The sequence below is a fragment of the Aethalodelphis obliquidens genome, unplaced genomic scaffold (assembly GCF_003676395.1).
Source record: "Aethalodelphis obliquidens isolate GAN/ISIS:26980383/991018 unplaced genomic scaffold, ASM367639v1 scaffold12, whole genome shotgun sequence".
Lineage (NCBI taxonomy): Eukaryota > Metazoa > Chordata > Mammalia > Artiodactyla > Delphinidae > Aethalodelphis > Aethalodelphis obliquidens.
Genome location: NW_020837956.1, coordinates 42,468,013 through 42,488,520, shown reverse-complemented (window position 1 = coordinate 42,488,520; position 20,508 = coordinate 42,468,013). Strand labels below are relative to the sequence as shown.

The 20,508-nt window shown below is 59.3% G+C and overlaps 1 protein-coding gene across 5 annotated transcripts in view; it reads right to left on the bottom strand.

The window, feature by feature from the left end:
- PXDN (peroxidasin) overlaps positions 1-16,542 on the bottom strand; it is a 65,370-nt gene extending 48,828 nt beyond the window's left edge. For 3 of the 5 annotated variants that reach the window (XR_003434223.1, XM_027113878.1, XM_027113879.1), the window contains exon 1: positions 16,140-16,541. Coding sequence is in view for 3 of the 5 variants with exons in the window: in XM_027113878.1 (XP_026969679.1) it covers positions 16,140-16,339 (200 nt within the window). In the remaining 2 variants the exon portion in view is untranslated. Of the gene's footprint in view, positions 1-3,097; positions 3,102-16,139 lie in introns of those variants that run through there. The other 2 variants (XM_027113881.1, XM_027113882.1) reach the window with 2 other exon arrangements.
- Positions 16,543-20,508: the final 3,966 nt, after the last annotated feature.

Here is a 20,508-nt window from a genome sequence, read left to right as displayed (position 1 = left end):
TGTCACCATCGCTGGGCCCCCAGGGAGCACTCGAGGGGCCCAACTCCAGCCCAGATCCCATCCCTCCCCTCCCAGAACCGGGGAAGGTGCCAGAGGAAGGCGCAGCTGGCTGTGCTCCAAGACTGGCCACGTGGGCCCAGGCAGTGACCCTGTCCCCTAAAAGGCCGGGCAGAAAGATGGTGGGATTCCATGGTCCCACGCGGTCTCCATGGCAACCTCTCCACTCCGTTGTCACGGCTACGTAGCCGAAGGCAGTGCCACAGCAAGGGACCTGCTCTGATCATGCGCAGCTGTGATCACACCTGAGGTTTGAAACGCAAAAACCTATGACATCAGGAAGCACTACCTTCTGTTTTCAACTATTTAAAAACGTAAAATGCAGAGTTCACAGGACAGCAAAAGCAGGCGCTGGCTGCTCCGGGTCTGGACGAGGGTGCGGTGAGGCAGGTGTCTGCCCACCGTCCCAGGAGATTGACTGTTCCTGGGCCTCCGTGTCAGGGGCATCGTTCTGGGCCACGTGCAATGTAAAGCCTGCCCCCCACCGCCCCGCACCGCCTCACGAATGAACAAAATGTATCTACTGGTTCACGCACTGCAGGCTGCGTCCTCTGGGAAAAATGGCCATAGCTGTGTACCAAAGACTCCTCTCTCCCAAGGCCCCTTCACGGCATCCCAGGACGCCCCCATGCAGGGGGCGAAGCCAAAGACAGCAGTGCAGTTAGGGCAAAAGGCCCCCCTCTGTCTCTCAAGCAAACGCGGAGCCGAAACAGCAGCCTGGACGAGCGTGAAATCCGTTCTGAAAACACGGTGGCCTGACGCCCTTCTAGAGAGCAACAGCCCAGGAAGCAGTGCGCACACACGCCGGCAGAACCCGGCCCAGGCGTGGGAAACGGAGCTCCGCTTCTGCCGGAGAACAGGAGCAGGTGCCGGTGAGCGCGTCTCCGTGTGGGCGGGGTCTCTGCAACACCGCAGCTCCCCTGTCCCCCGCAAGGGGTCTCGGGGTCTCTGCCGGGCCCGGCTTCGCGCTCCAGCCCGTGGAAGCCCGAGGGGCTGCAGGGGTGAAGACACGGGCCTGGGCCCTGGTCTCGCCCTGAGTGGCCACCGCGAGCCTTGCGCCCATCCAAGGGGCCCCGAAAGCCTTCCGTCCAGGTCCCACGTGGGACATGGGAGGAATCTGTGCATGTGTGCCCACGTGTGTCCACAGACACACCTCCTCCAGGACAGGGCGCCCCGAGAGCTGCTCTGCGTAGGTGGATCAGTTTCCGAGTCGGGCACCAGGCAGGTCCAGATTCAAATCCCTGCTCTGCTCTTCCCTGGCTGTGCAATCCTGGACAAATGCCTTGACTTCTCTGATCCTTCCTCGGTTTGCTCATCTGCAGGATAAGGGGATGATGTCCCTGCCTCTCCTGTGAGGACCACATGAACCGAGACCAGCGAAGCAGGAAACGGGCCGGGGACAGGACCAGAGAGGCGGCAGCGGGCGGGGGTGGTGGGCACAGGTCACAGGTGCACCGAGTGCGCGGCAGCCCGGAAAGGGATGGGCCACCTCCCGCTGGCGTGCGCGGTGAGCCTTCATCTCACACTCAGAGGAGAGGTTCAGAGAAGGCAGTTAACTGGCCTGAAACCACACAGCCCACCTGGGCAGCCTACAGGGGGGCCTGGGGCATCATCCTCCGCGCCAAAAGCGTGTCCCCGAGACCCCCCTTCCCCAGGCACAGTCCCACCAGCCCCCATCAGTGTGACCTGAAGACATCAGAGCGGCACCCAGCAAGCCCCAGTTTCCACCTGGTGAAGATGCAGGTGCGGCTGGAAAGACTGGTGTAATTTCAGCACAGCATTTCTCTGGGGCAACGAAGCCATCCCAAGTCCATGTCCAGAAACCCGGCCGTGTGAGACTCCCCTCCCACTGCCCATCCCCCAGCAGGTCTCTACCCAGCGAGGAGTCCACAGCGCGTTCCCAGGTCCGACGCCCCCGGACCAGCACAAACGCTTTCAGCCGCGGCAGGTGGATCCAACCAGTCTCAGCGGCTTTCCTGACTGGTAACCACACCAGCAAGAACAAGGGATGCTGGACACCACGGGGAAGACTCCACGGGCCAGCTCCGGAGACTCGCCTCATTTACCTGATGGTGAAACTGATGACATGGGCAAGTCCTATTAACAGCGGAGTCTCATGCAGAAGGAATCACAGAATTAGAACATTAGCCCGGCTGGACGGGCAGGTCAGGAACCACCAGAAGAGACGCCAAAGCACCTGCTGACGGGCCCGGCCTCCCCCTGGCTCCGCACGCGCTCAAGGCACCATCCACGCACGTGGACCCCGACCCCGCGCCCTGCAGGGCTGGCCAGACTAAATGGACGGACACCGGCGGCCCAGCATGTCCACGGCTGCCACCTGCCGCCCGGTCCTGGCTCCGCCCCTGACCTGCCACCTGCCGGGCACAGACATCAGCCCACAGCCGTGCTGTGGCCTCACCTGGAAACCAGACGCTCAGTGAGTCAGGACGGAGACCACGTGCCTGGAGGACGGCCACCTCGGGGTGAGCGGGGAGAGGCACACAGGGACCCACTGACACCACCCCTGGGTCACCAAGGTGATCCAGGCACAGAGGAAAGCTCACAGACGGAGAAGCAGATGGGACAGGTGGAGGGAGGGGCAGGGTGCACACAGGCACACAGGTGTTCTCCTCGCGGAGGGTCAGGAGATCAGTAATACAGAAGTAAGTCCACGGACGCCCCGGGAAGAGACAAAGTTTCTACGCCCCAAGGGTTACGGATGCAGGATAGAAAGTATTTTTCTTTTCCTTACCGTGTTAAAAAATCTTCAATGAACGATCACGCTTATATAATAGCTCATAACTAAAAGATGTTTTTTTTCCTTTCCTTGCTAAATATAATTTTAAACAAACTAATCAAGTTTTGGGCTCAAGCAATAAAAACTCATTCAACAACTTGCAGCCTCAACCAGGAACAGGGGCGCCACACCCCCTGGCTCTTCTCTGAGAGTCTCTCTCCCGGGCCAGAGGTGCCTTCACAGGCGTCCAGGTGTCCGCGCTCCAGCCACCCCCCTGCCCCACCTCCGCCCTCTCTGCTTCACTGGAGCTCTGGGCCTCTAATGGGCTTTTATGGCTGCCCTGGACCCTCACAGCACAGCCTGCCAGCCTCAGCTCCACCGCTGACTGTTTATTCCCTTAGTATTTTCTAGTTCCTGTTCCCCAGAGAGACATGTGTCTGAGCTAAGCCTGATCACAAGTAACCGGCCAGCACGTGGACTGACTGTCTTGGATCTGGTATCCACCTGGATCCAACCAGCTATGGCTGAGAGAACCAGGGTCACGCGACACTCGACACGGACCGGCATCAGTCAGGGTTCCCTGGAGAAACAGAACCAACAGGACGTGTGTGTGCGTGTGTGTGGGGGTGGGGGGGTGCGCATGTACAGAGAGAGACTGAGATTGGTTTCTGTTAAGGAAAGACTTATTGTGGAGGCCGGCAGGTCCACAGTTTGCAGGTGAGCCTGCAGGACGGATCCCCAGGGAAGGGCCGCCGTCTACTCCCAGGGCCGTGTCCTGCTTTTCTTCTCTTAAGTCTTTCCACTGATGGGGGTGAGGTCCACCTGCGCCGTGGAGGGCCATCTGCTTACTTACTGACTTAAGTGTTCATCTCCTCTAAAAACACCTCCGCGGAAACCTCTAGAATAACGTTTGACCAAATATCTGGGCACTGTGTCCCAGTCAAGCTGACACATAAAGCTAACCACCACAGACACCCAAGCGTGCTGAGACGTACCCTACTTGTTACAACAAATATTATAATTTACACAATTGAATGGGCTGAGTTTGTTCTTACAGAGACAGACAGAGCTTACTCTTTGAGTTCAGCAAAATAAACGGATAAATCATGTTATCCCACTGGGCATTCGTCCAAGACTTAGCCAACTGGCAAGCGGACAGTCACAGAACCCAGCAGAGACCAAGCCCAGGAAGCAGATTTCAGGCTCTACCAACAGACTGATTTTTCCTGTTGCTTTTCTAACAGCCTCGAATCAGACTGCGCTGTAGTTACCACCACGGAGGAAATGGATCAAAAACAGAATCAACAGATACTGATACCAAATAGTTACCCTCCACCAAGACGCTCCGGGAGCATCTCACCGAGGAGGCTTCCTACACACACAGATCTTGAGTTTTTAGGAAGACGGGACGTGCAAGCCAAGTTCATTACTGAATGAGAACACATTTCTAGGGTGTAAGCGATGGGGTTTCATCAACCAGGACGAAAGAAGTGTGGGGCCAATAATAAACCCCAAGGACCTTAAAGTGGATGGTCAGAGGCGAGCCCTCAGGAAAGGTTCCGAGGGGAGGGGACACGAAACGGAGCCTTGTGACGGGAGGAAAGGTGGTCGAGGTGGTCCTTAGCCGACCACCTTAGCCGAGGTGGTCCCTCCTGAAATTTCCCCTCCGCTTTCATTAAGGGGATCCCACGCTGCCAGCCTGACCTGCCTCGCCGGCCTCTCCTTGGCAGGGATGCCAGCGCAGTCCTCTCCCTGTGCCCTGATGTCCAGACTTCTTATGGTCTCACAGTCCTTCTCCAGTGAGAAATCGAGAAGCCCTAATGCAGCGCCCACCGCATGTAATGCACTGGGTTATCTCCAGCACCCAGGTACTAGTCCAGCAGGATCCTTGAAAGAATTGAGAAAGTAATCACTCTAATCATTTTCTGTTGGGCTTCATTTTCTGTTGGGACAGGTCTGCATCAGGATAGAGGCACACAGCCTACACCACAGACTCTGCCTCATGGCAGTGGGGTCTACACATCTCAGCACCAGTGCCTGACACTTACCAAGGACACCAGAATGAGGGGGGGAGGGACAAACAGACGGGCAGATGGATGGATGGATGAATGGATGAAGCCGTAGGTGGTTATGGAAGGATAGATGCATGAATGGATGAATGGGTGGACAGATGGAAAGGCAGATGGATGGATGGATGGATAGATGGATGGACGGACAGATGGACGGGCAGATGGAAGGGCAGGTGGAAGGGCAGATGGATGGATAGATGGATGGACGGACAGATGGACGGACAGATGGAAGGGCAGATGGATGGATGGACGGACAGATGGACGGACAGATGGAAGGACAGATGGAAGGGCAGATGGATGGATGGATGGATGGATGGATGGATGGATAGATAGATGGACGGACAGATGGACGGACAGATGGAAGGGCAGATGGATGGATGGATGGGCGGAGAGATGCGTGGGTGAGTGGATGGAAGGGGTGACACAGGCATTGACCTAAGAAAATTGCACATCAAAATAACACGCACAAGGAAACAAATGCTCAGGATTAATATTTGGCCACCCGCTGCCATGCCAATACCAACATCCCGCGTGTCTGAATAAGTAACAACGATGACTAACTGCACCCGCTTTAATTGCTATTTTTAAAAGTTGAAGTGCTGCTTAGCTGGTTATGGACTTTTAGAAATATTGTTTCACTCCAGGAAGTGACAAGCCTAATCTAGGCTCTTCCCCTAAAGGAAGCCGTGACGAGGAAAAGAAGCATAAATGTAACCAGCGCTGCAGATGGGTGCAGCCCGCATTCCTGGGCGAACGGCTCCGCACTTGTCTGCAATCTCATTTCTTTCTGAGTAAAGAAATCTCCCGCCTGAGGGCTGTGTTGGCCTCACTTTTCCCCACAGACGGGAACATATCAATCCAAACGTTGCAGGGGCAAAATCTTCCCATCTTTACCAATCCCAGCCTTTCATTTATTTAGAGTAACTCTGAATTTCCATTCACATCCTTAATTCTTAGCAAATAATTAACGTTAGATCTGGCAGGAACGGCATTTTAGAAAAGTTGGGAAAGGCAGGAGCTCGATTATGGAGCGTTTCCTGGGTCCCACGAAAGGCACCTTCCGGGTGCAGCATCACAAGGGGAGTTTAGACACTTCTTGAACACTTGGGTTTGGCCTGGGAGAGAGAACGCCTATCTAAGAAGCACTGAAAACGAGCCTGGTGGTATTTCCTGTTTGCATCGCAAGTATCTGCTTCAATTAAAGGAGCCCCGGCGTCCTAGCTCTCTCCCGCTGCCTGTCTTCCCTCCTCTGGACTCCTCTGGTTCACATCCGGGTCAATAAACCCAGATGTGATGATAACAATAGCTTCCCCAGCAGAGCATCGACCAGGCAGGCTGTGTCAGGAGTTACACACGCATCCCCTTCCTCATGCCCAGGACGCCCCTGCAGGTGGGAAGCCGAGGCTTCAAGGGGTGAGAACCCTGCCCAGGGGTGCACATCGGGAAAGCTGGGAACCAGCGCCCCGGCCGGGGCCGACCACACCCTGAGCTGCAGCCTGGCTGGACGAGCTCTCCTTCCCCCTCAGTGGGACGGGCATCTCCCACAAGGTCAGCCTCCGTCATCAACACCGTGGCTCCGTCTCCCTGCCCAGGAGACCACAGCTTGGCCAAACCGAAGGCAGCCTTGTCCATTTCCACGCCCGGCACCTTGCCTGCAATATCTCCACGCAGGTTCCTCCTGGCATGTCGCATATAATAATTAACAACTTTGAACTTGACAGAACCTCAAAGGCAAGAAACTTTCTCCCCAGAGAAGATTACGCGGAGACTGCTGAAGGTTAGAAGTGTCCTGCTGCTCTGGGGGGAACTGCCCGGCTCCTAACCAGCCATGTAAACCCTGAGACCCCACTCCGAGGAAGGCCTGGGGTGAGCGAGGGGAGACCTTGCGGGGCAGGCAGCGCGACGAGGCCCCTCCCCAGTCCCCGCGCCCTGAGGTCACAGCGTCTCCACCTGGAAAACGGGAGGGCGCCGTCCCGCCCCATCGCTCACGGATTCCGGATTTGAGAATTTTCCCAAAGTCGATCCTCGTGGTGTCTCTGTCACCATCGAGGACGGGCACAGAGATGACGATGATGTGTCCAGTGTCCTTTTCAGGGTCTATTTGGTGCCATGTTGCTCGCATTTTTGTGCCTTTTGTTGGTGACTCTGCTGTTTAAAATTGCCCCCGAGTGCGGTGCCAACAGGCGTCCGGTCACGGGGAAAACACGTGTGTGTGGGGTCGGCTTCCTCCGGGCACGAGTCTGTGCCGCCCTGAGCTCCACGTTGACGAACCAACAACAGACGGCAAGTAAGGTGTCTGAACAGAAGCTCACGAAGCCGGGCTGCGCCTCAGCCGATGGATGACGACAGTGCCGCGACCTGCGCCGGGCTGGACGCTGACCCTGCGTCTCTTGGAAGCAAGGGTCCTGGGTCACTAACTCAGAATTCGCAGAGCCTACGTAGAACACAGCCCTGCGAATAACGAGAATCAACCTTAAACTTCGCCTCCGCTGACAGAGATGGTGCTGAGCTGGGGCTCTCCCAGCCCCTCCCACCTCAGATCTCGGGGCCCGGCGGAGACATCCAACCACAGGGCAGAGACCACACAGGAAACTGGCCACAGACGGGGTGGCCGGGACCCAACATAAGCCAGGCTGCGCTGCAGCCTGGGGAGGGCCCACACAGGAGCTGGCACAGTCCTCAGGACGTGCTAGCATCAAAGCCTCCAGAGAGAAAACCCGGGACCACCATCGAAGTGTGGCTACCGAGGGAGGGCGCACAGGTGCGCGTGCCGCGTCTCCACGGTCAGGTGTGAGGGGCGCCCTCGGGGCCGTGCGCCCGCATCCTGCAGACGATCCACAGAACACAGCAGACGTAGACGGCTGACAGACAGATGGAGCGGCAGACACGGACAGACATGCAGACACCCCAGCATTCCGTGTCCACGTGCGCTCACATGACTGTCTGTGTATCTGAGGGAAAGCCCGGCAGGTTAACAGTTTCCTCTAATGATAGAAATGTGAGTCATTTATTATGGCGTTTTTATTTGTATTTTCACATTTTTCTGCCATGAACATGTACAGCTTGCATAAAAATATTTAAAAATATGTTGGAAAAGAAGAGTAAACAGGACAGGGCACTGGAGTGGGTGAGGGGCAGGCTCCACAACCTCCTGCTTGCAGCTGCTGGGGAGACGCTGCCCCCCACCTACCCCCCCCCCCGGGGGCGGAAAGGCTGTACCTCCAGCCAAACTCCACCCACGATGACCACCCCTGCAGGGCCTGAGAGAAGGCAGCCGGCAAATTTCCAAAAACCCAACGTAAACCCAAATATGCCTCGTCCTGGCAGAAAATCTGGAGTCAAGCGCTTGGCTTCTAAGAAACCCGACTGTGATCTACGGGTTACCGCCACAGGCGGTTCAACACCTGCCACGATAATTACACGGCGCAGCTCTCTGTTGAGGAGGAATGAACAAAATTCTTGTTAGAAGAAGGAGCTTCTAGTTTTTAAGCTCTGTTTACCCATGATGGCCCCTGCTACAGCCCACAGTGGGACCTAAACTAACGGGGGGCTGGAGCAGGGGGCCGCCATATGGCACAGGACACGGGAAGCAGGGCCAACACTTCGCAGCCATCTCTGTTCTGCACATGAGGGGCCAGAGGTGCCCACATGCAACAGCAGCGCCTGGAGAGGACACAGTGAAGGCAGCACCGCAGCCACGCACCACCTGTCCAGCACGTCCGACACTCCCAGTGCAGTTTTCCTTCCCGGGAAGGCCCTAAACAACGTGCCAGAGACCACCAGGCACCAGGTGGGGACAGGAGACCAGTGCCCCCCAGGCAATGTGCGCACAAGTGGTGTGTCCCCTCGGGGCCATCGAAGCCCTGGACCCTCCTCTCGCTCACTCCCCCCTCCGCTTCCCTGACAGCCTGGAGGGCCAGGGACCAGGACAGCAGAGCTACAGGGTGGACAGAGCCTGGGTCCCCAGGTCACTGGTAGAGCACCGTTACCTTAAAGGGCCAGACAGGAAAGGTACTGTCATGTCACAGCTACCCAGCTCTGCCTTTGGCGTCAGAAGCAGCCGCAGCCACAGGTGGGTGAAGGGCGTGGCACATACCGCACAGATCAGCCTAGCACCCAGGCCACGGCCCTGCTGGCCGGGTCTGCAGGCCCCGGGCTGAGAGCAGAGCCTCCAGTGACAGCTGCCCAGCGAGGACATCTGCTCTGGGTTCTGTGTGAGGGAAGTAGGAGCTCACACTGCTTTAAGCCGCTGAGACCCTGCGACCATTTTTATGCAGCTGCAGTTGAACTTCCCTGCCCGCTACAACAGCCGTCCAAAGGCAAACGGGGAGCAGCGGGTTGGACGGTTTTTAGTTTGGGGCGTGTGAAAGCATTACTCTACTTGTTACTTTCTTCATAAGCCACACTGTTATAAAGCTGCAGAAGAATTTAATGAAGGTTTTACAGAATTACAAGAAGAGATGGGATAACAGGGGCCAGACCTCCTCCCCTGTCTGAAACAACCAAAAGCTGACAAAATACATGAAACAACTGTTTTCAAGATACCGCGCAGGGGTCAGGAATGGACAGGATCCCCGAGGGAGTGAAAACGAAGGAGGTGAGCACAGAACCGCCCCAGGTTGCTGCCCAAGGGACGGCGAGAACCCACAGGACGCAGACAGGACAGCTGGAGCTCCAGGGACAGAGACAGGACACCAGGGAGCCTGGAGCGTCAAGCGCTCAGCGCAGCCGTGCGTGTGAGGGCAATAAAGCTCAGAGCAGAGATCAGCAAAACAGAGAAAGGAAAAACCAAACAGAAAGATCAATGCATCCGAAAGCTGGGTTTCTGCAAAGGTCAATACAACGGAAAAACGTCTAGGCGACCGATCAGGAAAAAACGGGAGAGGAGACACGCGTTTCCAACATCAGGAACCAGAGAACGGGCGTCCCTACACATCTTCAGACGTTCGGAGGGTAACGGGGAACTTCACAATGGACGGCTGTCCCAGGATCGTGCGACGTGGCCGAGCTCCCAGCTCCCAGGGCTCACTCAGGAAGAAACTGTCCCCAACAGCCCTGTGTTTACTGAAGAGTTTGAGATCACAGTTTAAAACCCTCGCAGGAAGCCCAGCCCAGCCCGGGGGCTTCCCTGGGAAGCTGGAGCAGACCTCTAAGCGGCACTAAGCCGCGTGCCCCCTGCTCTCCCCTCACACCCGCTCTGGGAGGCAAGGTCTGCCCTGATACGCAAAGCAGACAAAGACATTCCAGGACAGGAGAACAAAGCCCAGAGCCCCTGGTGAGCACAGATGCAGTCATGCCCAGTGAGGCAGAACTCGGGACGAAGGGCTGCCAGGGGCGCGGACCCCGCGGGTGAGGACGCTCCTGACTGTGGCGACGGCTGCACAGGCCGGACACAGCACGGTCCCCCGAGCGCGCACCGCGAACACGAACTCCTGCTGTCCTGCCAGCGGAATCCCCACGAGGCTTCTGATTTTCCTCAGGGAAAATTCATCCAGACAGAGGTCGGAAAAGGGAATCGTCCCTGGTTAAGCTTCCACCACGGACCTGACCGTAGAACAGAAGGGGAGGAGCCTGCGGGCTGCCCGTGGGCCTCTGAGCTCCGCGGGCTGGGTGACAGCAGCCTGTACGCACCCAGCCGCCCTCCCGAGCTCCCCTGGGGCTGGGCATCCAGACGCCAGCAGGCACCATCCCTCTGCAATGAGCTGGTCATCCGGTGGGCACCCAGCTCTGAACAGACCACCCTTCAAGGGAGGCTGACGGAAACCAGACAAGGCCAAGGAGAGCCCTGGGGACACAGCGTCAGATCACTGCCCACCCAGGGTCTGCAGGGGAAGTTCTCTGCAGTCTGCGTCCCCTTGGAGAGAAAGGCAACAGTGTCCAGAAAAAAGAAACTGATCAAATCAGCAGGGATAACTGACCCTGTACCCGAGCCAGGAAAAGGGGAGCTGAGAATTAAGTCCTGAAACAACCAACACATTCTGACTTCAACTTTTTGCCAGTTTTGATTCAGTCACATGAGTCATCGCTGGACTGAGCGATCCCGGGATTTGCTAAGTTTTCTGTGGGCTGGGAGCATCTGAAGAGAAACCAAGGGACCAGGAGAGGAACACGTGGGGTTTCTATTTTTCAAAATTAACTTCAAGATAAAGAAAACATGAACCACTGGACTTGCCAATTCAGAAAGATCCTAAGTTATCGAAGATGTTATTTTAAACACCAAAAGGCATCCCCTCACCCACTGACACACGTGGGCTGAGTTTTGTGCAGGTGCTACATGAGACACGTAGTTACCAGTTCAAGTTCAAGGCCGACCCCAGGGAGCTACCGGCCAGCAGAGACATATAGTAACACACGAAATGTCCAAATTGACTATTTAAGCAACAAATTCAGTGATGTTTAACTGCGTTTCAATTGAATTCACCCGAAACTGTATTTGTAAAGAAGCCACATTTGCTCATGTACCCCCAAAAGCACGTGAAGCTGTCACAATTCAGATGCTCGTTAAACCGGACGCTAAGCTGAGACCTGACGTCTCGGGCACTGAAGGCCGGCAGCGCCCCGCCGGTGCACACTGGTGGAGGGAGACGGGAGGCTGGGCCCAACGCTAGCCCTGGGCGCTGCCCTCAGAGCTTGGCCGGGACCCCGAGGCCCCCATTCCCTCACCACGGCACCTACTCCAGTTTCTTCCTGTTGGCAAGTGCCCAGGAAAGAGGTCGGCATCTCCAGCCAACAAGACAGAACCTCCGACTCAGCCGGCGGGAACCAGCACAGGCGCACGGACCTTCCAGCGCTCACCCATTTGTCAAACAGATGACGGGCCCAGCTCCGGAGACTGGGATGCTGTCGCTGTTCTGTTGACACCTGACCGTGGCACCTGTCCAGCCTGCCCCCTGCCACCTCTTCTAATAAAATGCCCGCCTTCCCCCAGGCAAGGAGCCCTCCCCCGCTTCCAGGTCACGCGTCCTCAGGCAGGGCAGGTCCTGTCTTTAGCTCCAGGGGCCGCCAGGCCCGGGCCTGGTGGGCATGACCGCCCGCCGCCCAGGGTGTGCTGGGGACAGACAGCGGGTCTGTTCACACGATTCCCAGAACTCGGGCTTGTGACCGAGACTCACCTCCTGCACTTAGGCCATCGGAAGGGAAGCCGACGACAGCTGCTGCCGGGCGTCACCAGCAGGGAAGCTGAGTCATAGCACTGAGGAGGCGGCCGGGGACGCACAGAGGGGAGGGGACCGCGTCCAGGCTGTGGCGTCCACACCCTGGACAAAGCGGAGCTGCCCCCGGATTCGCAGTCACAGGGCCCCATGTGCTCTTTTTACAACGACTTCCTTGACTCACTAATAACACAGTGAGGGGCGGGGGGGCGGGGGGCTTCTAGCTGCCCTGCTGCAGTTTCCAAGGAAGCTTTTCCAGATGCAGCTTCCAAAGGCATGTTTTCAAGAGTAAAGCTGTGTCCAAACTGAGCACGGCCCCAGGACCACTCCCTGATGGCTGACGTCACACACAGCATCCCAGGTGGCCTCTGGAAGCTTCCTCGGGTCACCGAGGTCTCCTCTCCGCGCACAGCACGCTGGGCGTTCTTAAAGCCGTGGGCTCGGGACGCCACCATTTTGGAAAAATAAATTACCAACATTCAGATACTTGAAAAATGTCCCTCTGGGCTGCTGTGAGAATGAAGACTTCGACTTCATCCCAACAGGGGTCTAAGGGCAGAACCTGCTCGGGTAAGCCACGGGCTGCAGCTTCAGGCCCGTTGTCACGGCCTGCACGGTGTCCTGCAGAGACCGACAGCCAGAGGCTGCTTTGCTGACCTCGTGAGGCCTCACCCAGGGGAGGAGAGGCCAGCCCTGCCTGGAGGCCGAACACGTCCCCACAGGACGGGTGGCGGGAGAGAGGGAACTCCCTGAACCCCAGGAAGACAGGGGAGGGGACGTGCGGCTGACAGCCTGCCCACCTCCCGGCCCAGGAACGCTCCCTCCCTCCGGCCACCTGGAGGCCAGAGGCCTCACCTGGGCGCACAGGGAAGCGGTGGGAAGTTGGATCCTCCCGTCGGCCGGCTTCCAGGAGCTCCAGTGGAGGCTGGTAAGGGGAGACGCTGTGCCTTGGGGGGCTAGTCCCCAGGGAGCACCAAGACCTTCTCCGAGTATGGGAATATGACCCCAAAGACGGGTGGTCACTCGCTCAGACCTCCAGAGGCACTGGCGCCCAGGGCTGGCCTCCTGCAGGCCCCCTCGGCCAGACACGCCTGGATGGCCAGTTGCCCTCATCACAGGGCCGCAGGGCCTCCCTCCCCAGCACCCCAGTGGACCCGGGACCCTGAGAGGCGGGAACCGGAAGCTGGCCCAGGCCCAAACACACGGGTCAGCAGACGTCGAGGGATCTGAGGACAGCTGCCCGGCAGGCTGACCACGAGCCCAGGGGAGGAGCTCTCGCCAGCCCCCGGCCCCGGGCGCCCTCCGACGCCAGGGCTTCCTGTCACATGGACGGCGGCTTTGGAGCTGCCTGGACCGTGGGGTGGGAGCCAGTTTTAAGGAGGCAACCCCACGACCGCACAGACGAGGCCACGGAGAGAAGGACGGGGTCGGGGGTGGGGCGCGGAGGGCTCGCGAGGACTCATGAGGCGGGAGGTGTAGAACATGTCGTTCCGAGAGGTCCCGGCGGAGCGGAGGACGGAACCGGGCCAAGCAGACGGCACACTGCTTAGGTTTTAGCGCTAGCTGTTTCATCATCACCGTGACAAAGTCTCCTGGAGTGCTGAGCAGAGTGAAATACTCAAAAACTAAACAAGTATTTCTACAAAAGCTGAGCTGAACTGAGTACCACACCCGCTGGTGAAGGGACCAGCTGCAGCTCCGGAGCCCGAGGGCTGCAGATCCCAGGGTGGCTAGAACGCCGCTTTCTACTTTCCAGGGGCAAACCGGAATCCCAGGACACTCTCGGACCATCATTTCTGAAGCCCAACCACTCGGCAAAACAGTCCACTCTCGGGCCCCACCTGGACACACCCTAAAACGCCCCGAGCAGGACACAAGTCTGACATGCCCAGAGATTCCCACTCAGTCTTTCTGGGGGGGCCGAGGGGAGGGTCCCAAAAGCAAAGGGATGAAGTGATGGCTGGACGGCCCAGTTAAGTCTGGGGCCGGGTCTTCACTTACCCTCACATCTTTCAAGTCTCCAGTTGCCACCAAATCATTTTTTAAAAATAGAAAACGGCAGCAGATGCATGAGAGCAGAGACCTGGGAGAAAAGCTGCAAGTGAACACTGAATGTTCCTGCACAAGTGGAACTTGTGACATGACTGCACCCCAACGAGCAGCCCCCCAGGAACGCGCCAGACTGGACCCCAAGCCCACAGGCGGCAACATGGCACCCCCGAGCTGGTCTCTGTCTCATCATCACCGCCCCCCTCTGTGTCCCCAGCTCCGGGCCCCCAGTTGGGCCCCCTCCCACCAGGACTCAGTCCTTCCCCTGTCCCTGGTCCACACCGGCAGCGATGGGAGCTTCCTCCCCCCGCGCCTGTGTCTACGCAGCTGTCAGCTGGGTCTGTGTCCATGTCAGCGATAATCTGCTTGGTTCTGTGAGGGATCTGGTCAGCTTAGCACGCCCTGCCCCCTCACAGAATCAACGAGACCACGCAAGGTCACTTCAAAGCATCTTTAAAAACTATAAAACCCCGCGAAAGCATAAGGCACAGGAGGATTTCTGGAAATCTTGCCAGTTACCTATCACGTCACTTTCCCTGCCTACCCTCAGCTGTTTTACAAAACCCTATGAGGTTTTGTGGAGACTCTCACCGCCCGCAGGACGCTGGTGGCTCCGTTTCTGTTCTACAACAACCACATTTTAAAATATTGTTCTTTTTAAAAAGCCATTAAGATGTGAGGGCAGAGCCCAGTACGAGTATTAGACTTCGGCCAGATGTGAAAAATGGCTTCAGGGTCCAGGTTTTTTCCACTGACTCACTGAAGAATTAAACGACTGCCTCCAGGACACCCTCACTTGGCCGGTTAAGGTCCCCCTCCTCAGCGCCTGATGCCCTCCTGCTGGCCCGCCTCGGCTGGCTGGCCGGCCCTCCACACGGGAAGGAAGCCCGTGCCTGTCTCTCTCGGAGGAGCGGTTTCCAGGCTGCGAGGGGAGTCCCGCCGAGGACCCCGAAGGAAGCTGCCAGTATAGCCGGCGGCCACTAGGAGAGTGGTCTGTCCGTGCACTTTGTTTTAAGAGTAGGAACACTGACCGCCCACTTCCTGAATAGTCCACTCAATATTTTACAACTTTCGCAGGCTCTTCTCGGTGCCAAAGTACTCTAGCTCAGCCGAGAAAAGTGGAAACTATTTTTGGCATTCAGAGGGGCAGCGGTAGGACGCTGAACAGTCAGCGCCTGGAACGCAGGCTGCCTTTACAGATTTTGAAACTTTCTAATCAGAGGCGCAGCCAAATAGGCCTGCTGCACTCGGCGGCACCCGGGGCCGGGATCCTCTAGGGAGGGCGGGGGTCGGCCGGCGAGGGCGCGATGCATCCTGCCAACCGGAGCGCCGGGTCTCCGACGGCACCACCAGGGCGCGCCCCGGCTGGAGATGAGGGCGGGGACGTGCCCCGGGAGCAAACCCGCTTGGACCCCGACTGTATCCACCCCCGGGCCGCCCGCGCTGCCCCGCAACTCGGGGACCCGCACCGCGGCGCCTCCCGGAACTCGGCCAGGCTAGCTCACGGCGCAGAGAAAGCCCCAGAGAACCGTGCGCCCCACGGGCCCCGGGACAACCCGGGCAGGAGGCTCTCGGCGCCCCGGCAGATGCGGGGACGTGAGGTCACGGAGGGTGCGCCACGGAGGGCCCCTCCCCGCCCCAGAGCCGGGACAGGGGTGCCGCGCTCGGGGAGGAGGGGGAAACGGGGAGCAGGAACCGCCGAGTAGAAGGAGGGGGGAAGAGGGGGAGGGGAAAGGAAGGGGGAGGAGAGGAAGCCGGAGGAGGGGGAAGCCGGGCCCCAGGAGAAGAGGGGGCCGGAGAGGAACGGGAGGGGGAGGAAGGCGAGCGGAGGAGGGGAGCCAGCAGGACCGGGCCGGGCAGGGCGGAGGGCTTTCCCCGGCGGCTGCAGACAACTTTCCCGTCCCTCGGGGATGCCGAGCTCCGAACAAAGGCGGCTCCGGAGGCGGCGCGCGCTGCGCTCAGGTCCGCCCCCCTCCCGGCCACGGAGGACAAAGGCGCTGCCGCGCGACCCTCCCCCCGGCCCCCGGGACCCGGCCGCCCCGCGCGCCCACGTCCCCCGCGCCCCGCCGGACTCACAGGATGGAGGTCTGCGGCGCCACGGCGGGCACGGCCTCCAGCAGAAGATGCATGCAGCGCACCGTGGTGCGGAAGCACAGGCAGCGGCTCGGACACCCGTTGCCCTGCTTGGGGGCGACCGCGGCCAGTGCCCCCCAGCACGAGCACAGCACGAGCGCCAGCAAGCAGGGGCGCGCGGGGCGCGCGTCGCGCACGGCCATGGCCCACGGCGCGCGGGACGCTCGGACTCTGCGACCGACCGCGAGGGCCCGGCGTGTCCAGCGCCGCCGGCTGCGGCCCACGTCCCAGCTGCGCGCGGGGGGCGGGGGGCGCCAGCTGTGCACATGCGCGCGGCTCCTCCCCGCCCGCCCCCTCCTCCCCAAGGGCCGGGGCGGGGCGAGGACCTCCTGCCGGGCGTCGGGCCGCGGCGCTGCCCCGGGTGCGGTGCTCAGGTTGGGCCCCCGGGTTCCAGTCCCAGGTCTGCGCCCACGACCAGAGGCCTCGGCCAAGTTGCTCCGCCTCGCCTAGCCGCCGTTTCCACATGTGTGCAGTAGGGGTGGAGGTTGTTTTATAACACGCGTTCGCAGTGCTTAGCAAGCTGCAGTCAGGATTCCAAGCGCTTGCTGGAGCCCTCTGTCTGTCTCTCGGTCTCCCTCCCTCCCCCCCCCCCCCGTAGCGGCGCCCGCGCCGTCCCTCCCTCTCTCTCCCCCCCCCCCCCCCCGCCTGTCTCTCTGTCTCTGTGTCTCTGTCTGACTTGTACAAACACCCGCTGCAGCAGGATCGGAGCCAGGGGTCTGAGCCCGTGAGGCCCGTTAAGCACCCACGTCCTGGGCACTGCTGCCGCCAGGCCACTGCTGGGAGCGCAGAAGGCGTTTGCGTAGAGGCCTGGGCGCAGGGCTCGGCCAGGTGGACACTCAGTGTCCTTTAGGTTCCTCTTTTGTGGCCACGCCCAGAAGAACCCCACCGGGCCTCCCCCAAGGGGGCCTTGCCTGGGGCCACCAGAAGACGCAGGGGTCGGTGGGAAGGAGGGGAGGCAGTCCCACGTTCTTCTGTCTGTCTGCAGCCCCATTCTGACACTTCACTCTCCAGGATCCAGGCTCTGCGTGTTACGGTTGTGAAGTCCAGGCTGTCCTGTGTCCAAAGACACATGATCACCAAGTCCCAGCGTCAGAGAGAAGCCTGGGTCTGTCCTGACCTCCACACTGTCGTGTGACCAGTGGGGCGTTCTACCTCAGGTATGCTGCCGCAGGACTGGGGTGACAGGGCGCTTTCCTGCTGCTGTGTCAGTAAACTCCTGTAGCTACACGGTGCCCCGCGTCTGCATCTGCGGGCAGCTGAGCTGGGGTCTGGCTCAGGCCCCTCCAGACGCTGCACGTTTGTCACGGACGCCGTCATCCCTGTTACCATAGGGAGAAGCCTTCCCAGTCCTCCAGCGACCCGGCCCACGCCAGCCAGGGCTCCCGTGCTAACCAGTGACAAATCCCCCTAGGCCCCCACGCTCCTTCACGAGTGCTGCCTGCTGACCCCACAAGAATTCCAGGCTTGAATGCAGAACCCCAAGCCTCGCCTTCCCCGAAAGATGTCTGGTTTCTTCCGGATCGCTGGTGTGGCCCTGCAAACTGCCTTCTCAGACCCTCCAGCCCGGAAGCGGCCTGTCTGGTGCTCACCCACATGTAGGGAGCTGAGAAACCCTGTGGATTCCAGTTGTTCCTCGTGGCTCAGTCGATTTCTGTTCCTCCAGTTTCCCTCTGATAACCGCTGACGGTCCTGGCCCTGCCCATCGCCCTGGACCACCTCCAAGACGCCACCCCACACCGGTCTACCAGGTCCACGCTCCCTGCAGCAGGCAGAGAAGGTGCCACTGCTTTGACCCTGCCCACCCCCCATCCGAATGTCTCTGGACCTCTCCAGTATGAGTGGGTAAATATCAAATTTCACCCACCACCTCGACCTCTGCCACCCCAGGTGCAGGCGTCCTGAGCAGCACACAGTCTTAGCCTCTCTCTGCAGTTCAGCACCAGCTGCGGCTAATTTGATGTGTCCAGTCTGCTGGGCTGTCACACCTCGTGATTTGATCAACCACTAATCCAGGTGCTGTGCTGAAGGTATTTTGTAGATGAGATTGACGTTGGTGAACTTGGACAGAGAGGAGTTCCCTCCATAATATGGGTGGACCTCATCCCCTCAGTTGAAGTTCTTTAGAAACTGAGCTTCCTGGAGAAGTTCTATTGCAAGAGCTCAGCATCCACTCCTGCCTGAGTTTCTAATCTCCTGACCTGCCTGTAAAATGTAGGACCTGCCAGTGCCCACAAGTGCGTGAGCCACTTCCTTAAAATCTATCTATCCCGCCCTCCTCCCACCTTTCCTCCTTCCCTCCCTCCCTCCCTCCCTTCCATCTTTCCTTCCATCCCTCCATCCCTCCATCCCTCTATCCACCCATCCATCCACCCACCACCCTTCCATCCATCCCTCCATCCATCCGTGGTGCTGTCTCCCTGAACACGTGTGTCGGGTACACAGCCGTCTGCAGAACTCCGGATGGAGGTGTGGCGGCAGCGGCCAGTGCAATGACTGATGCTCAGGCCTGAGGGAATTCATGTTTCAGTAACGAAGCTCTTACGTGGAGCCGAGTGTGCTTCCCGTACCTTTTGTGCAGCATCTCCTGCATCTGCCCTCTAGAGGCCCACGGAGGCCTCACACCTCCGGGAACGCAACCTTCCTGGGGAATCACGTGCAGACGTCAAAGCCACTCAAGTTTTCTGTTGCCCAGGGCCCTGGTGACTCTTCCCATTTCTCTCTGATGACCACCCTCCATACCTCATTGTCTGCCCACAATCCTGTTATCTGTCCTACAGCAAACAGCCCTTTCAGGTGTGATTGTGCTGGTTGACAAGCTCTAGTTGTTCAGATGTGCAGACAAAGGAGCCAAGATTACCGCGATCGTCTCTTTTCTGTGAACGGTATCGCTGAGCTCTCCAGTGGATCAGGCAGACGTGGGAACATGAGATCCATCCTCCCGGTGTCTGAACACAGGCTCCGAGGCAGGGCCTGCTCACACCAAGGTGCACAGACACCTGAGCCTCCAGACGTTCCTGAGGAGGTGTTACTATCCTCATTTTGCAAATGAAAACGCCGATGCTCAGCAGAGAGAGTAACATGTCCCAGGACCTGTCACCCACCCAGGGAGGGAGGGAGGGGAGGGGACAGGAAGCTGACTGGCCTGCGAGCCTCACCTGCTGCACTGGACGGGGCTGGGGACCCCCCCAGATGTCACTGGGCCCCTGCATGCCCCCCCACCCCCCAGTGGCTGCCGACCTTCTCCGGAGACCTGCGAGGGCTACGGGGCCGCGCTCCTGGAGATGCCGGGCACTCCGCCCCTCCTGAAGCCGCCTGCAGCTGCAGACACAAGTCAGCCCTCAGACTGCAGGGCTTCCTGGGCCTCAGGCGATCGCTGGCCAGTGTCTCCCCTGCTCGGTAGCTGTCCTCACCCCGAGAGCCCCTTGTGCATCAGGCTCTGCTGAGAGGACACCTGCGTCTCCTCCGTAGTGCCACGGGGTCCCCCAAGGACAGGACGGTCGGCATTTTCTGCCGCTTCTTCTAGAGTGACGCTGCTCCTGTCTACCGGTCTGTCTCCCCATCTGCCTCTTCGAGGATTTATGAGGAAAAGAACGTGGGGTTTGGAACAAGGCAAGCTGGGAGGCAGCCTCCCCAGCTCTGTGACTCCTGGAGACTTTCTCGCCCTCTCTGGGCCTCGGTTTCCCGTCTGTAGCAGGAGAAGACCAGTTCCTACTCGAAACGTAGGCTGTCGTGAGGACTGAGTGAGGGCTGTCGGGGGTGCCTGCCTGGGAGCCGTCAGCCGCGCCAGGGTGAGCATTCTCCTTGCTGGGAAGGCTTTCTGGGTCTGGGTGGCCCCCAGTCTGGAGGCCTAGGGGCCATTCCCAGACGGTGAGTCACCCCTGAGAACCTGGCTGTGCCTGAGGCAGCCCCCCTCCCCCGAGTCCCAAGGGCCTCTTCCTGCATCTCCCTGCCCTACGCCCGCCCACTCGCTGGCAGCCCAGGGGAGCAGGGCCCCCGGCTGACCTGGGTGTAACTCCAAGAGCCCGTTTTGGGGCTGCTGCCACAGAGCATCACACTCGGGTGCGGTTGACCAGCAGAAACCTTTCCTCCCACAGTTCCAGAGGCCAAGGTTCCTTCTGGAGACTCAGAGGGAACATCCGTCCCAGCCTCTCTCCGGCTTTGCCAGGAGGGCTGCAGACTGCCAGCCCGGCCCCGGTCCCATCGCCACAAGACCCTCCCCCAAACTTGTCCTCAGCCGGTGTTTCCCTCTCCTTATGAGGACGCGCTGGCTCAGGGCCACCTTAGTAATGCCGTCCTCCTGACTCTGGCTACG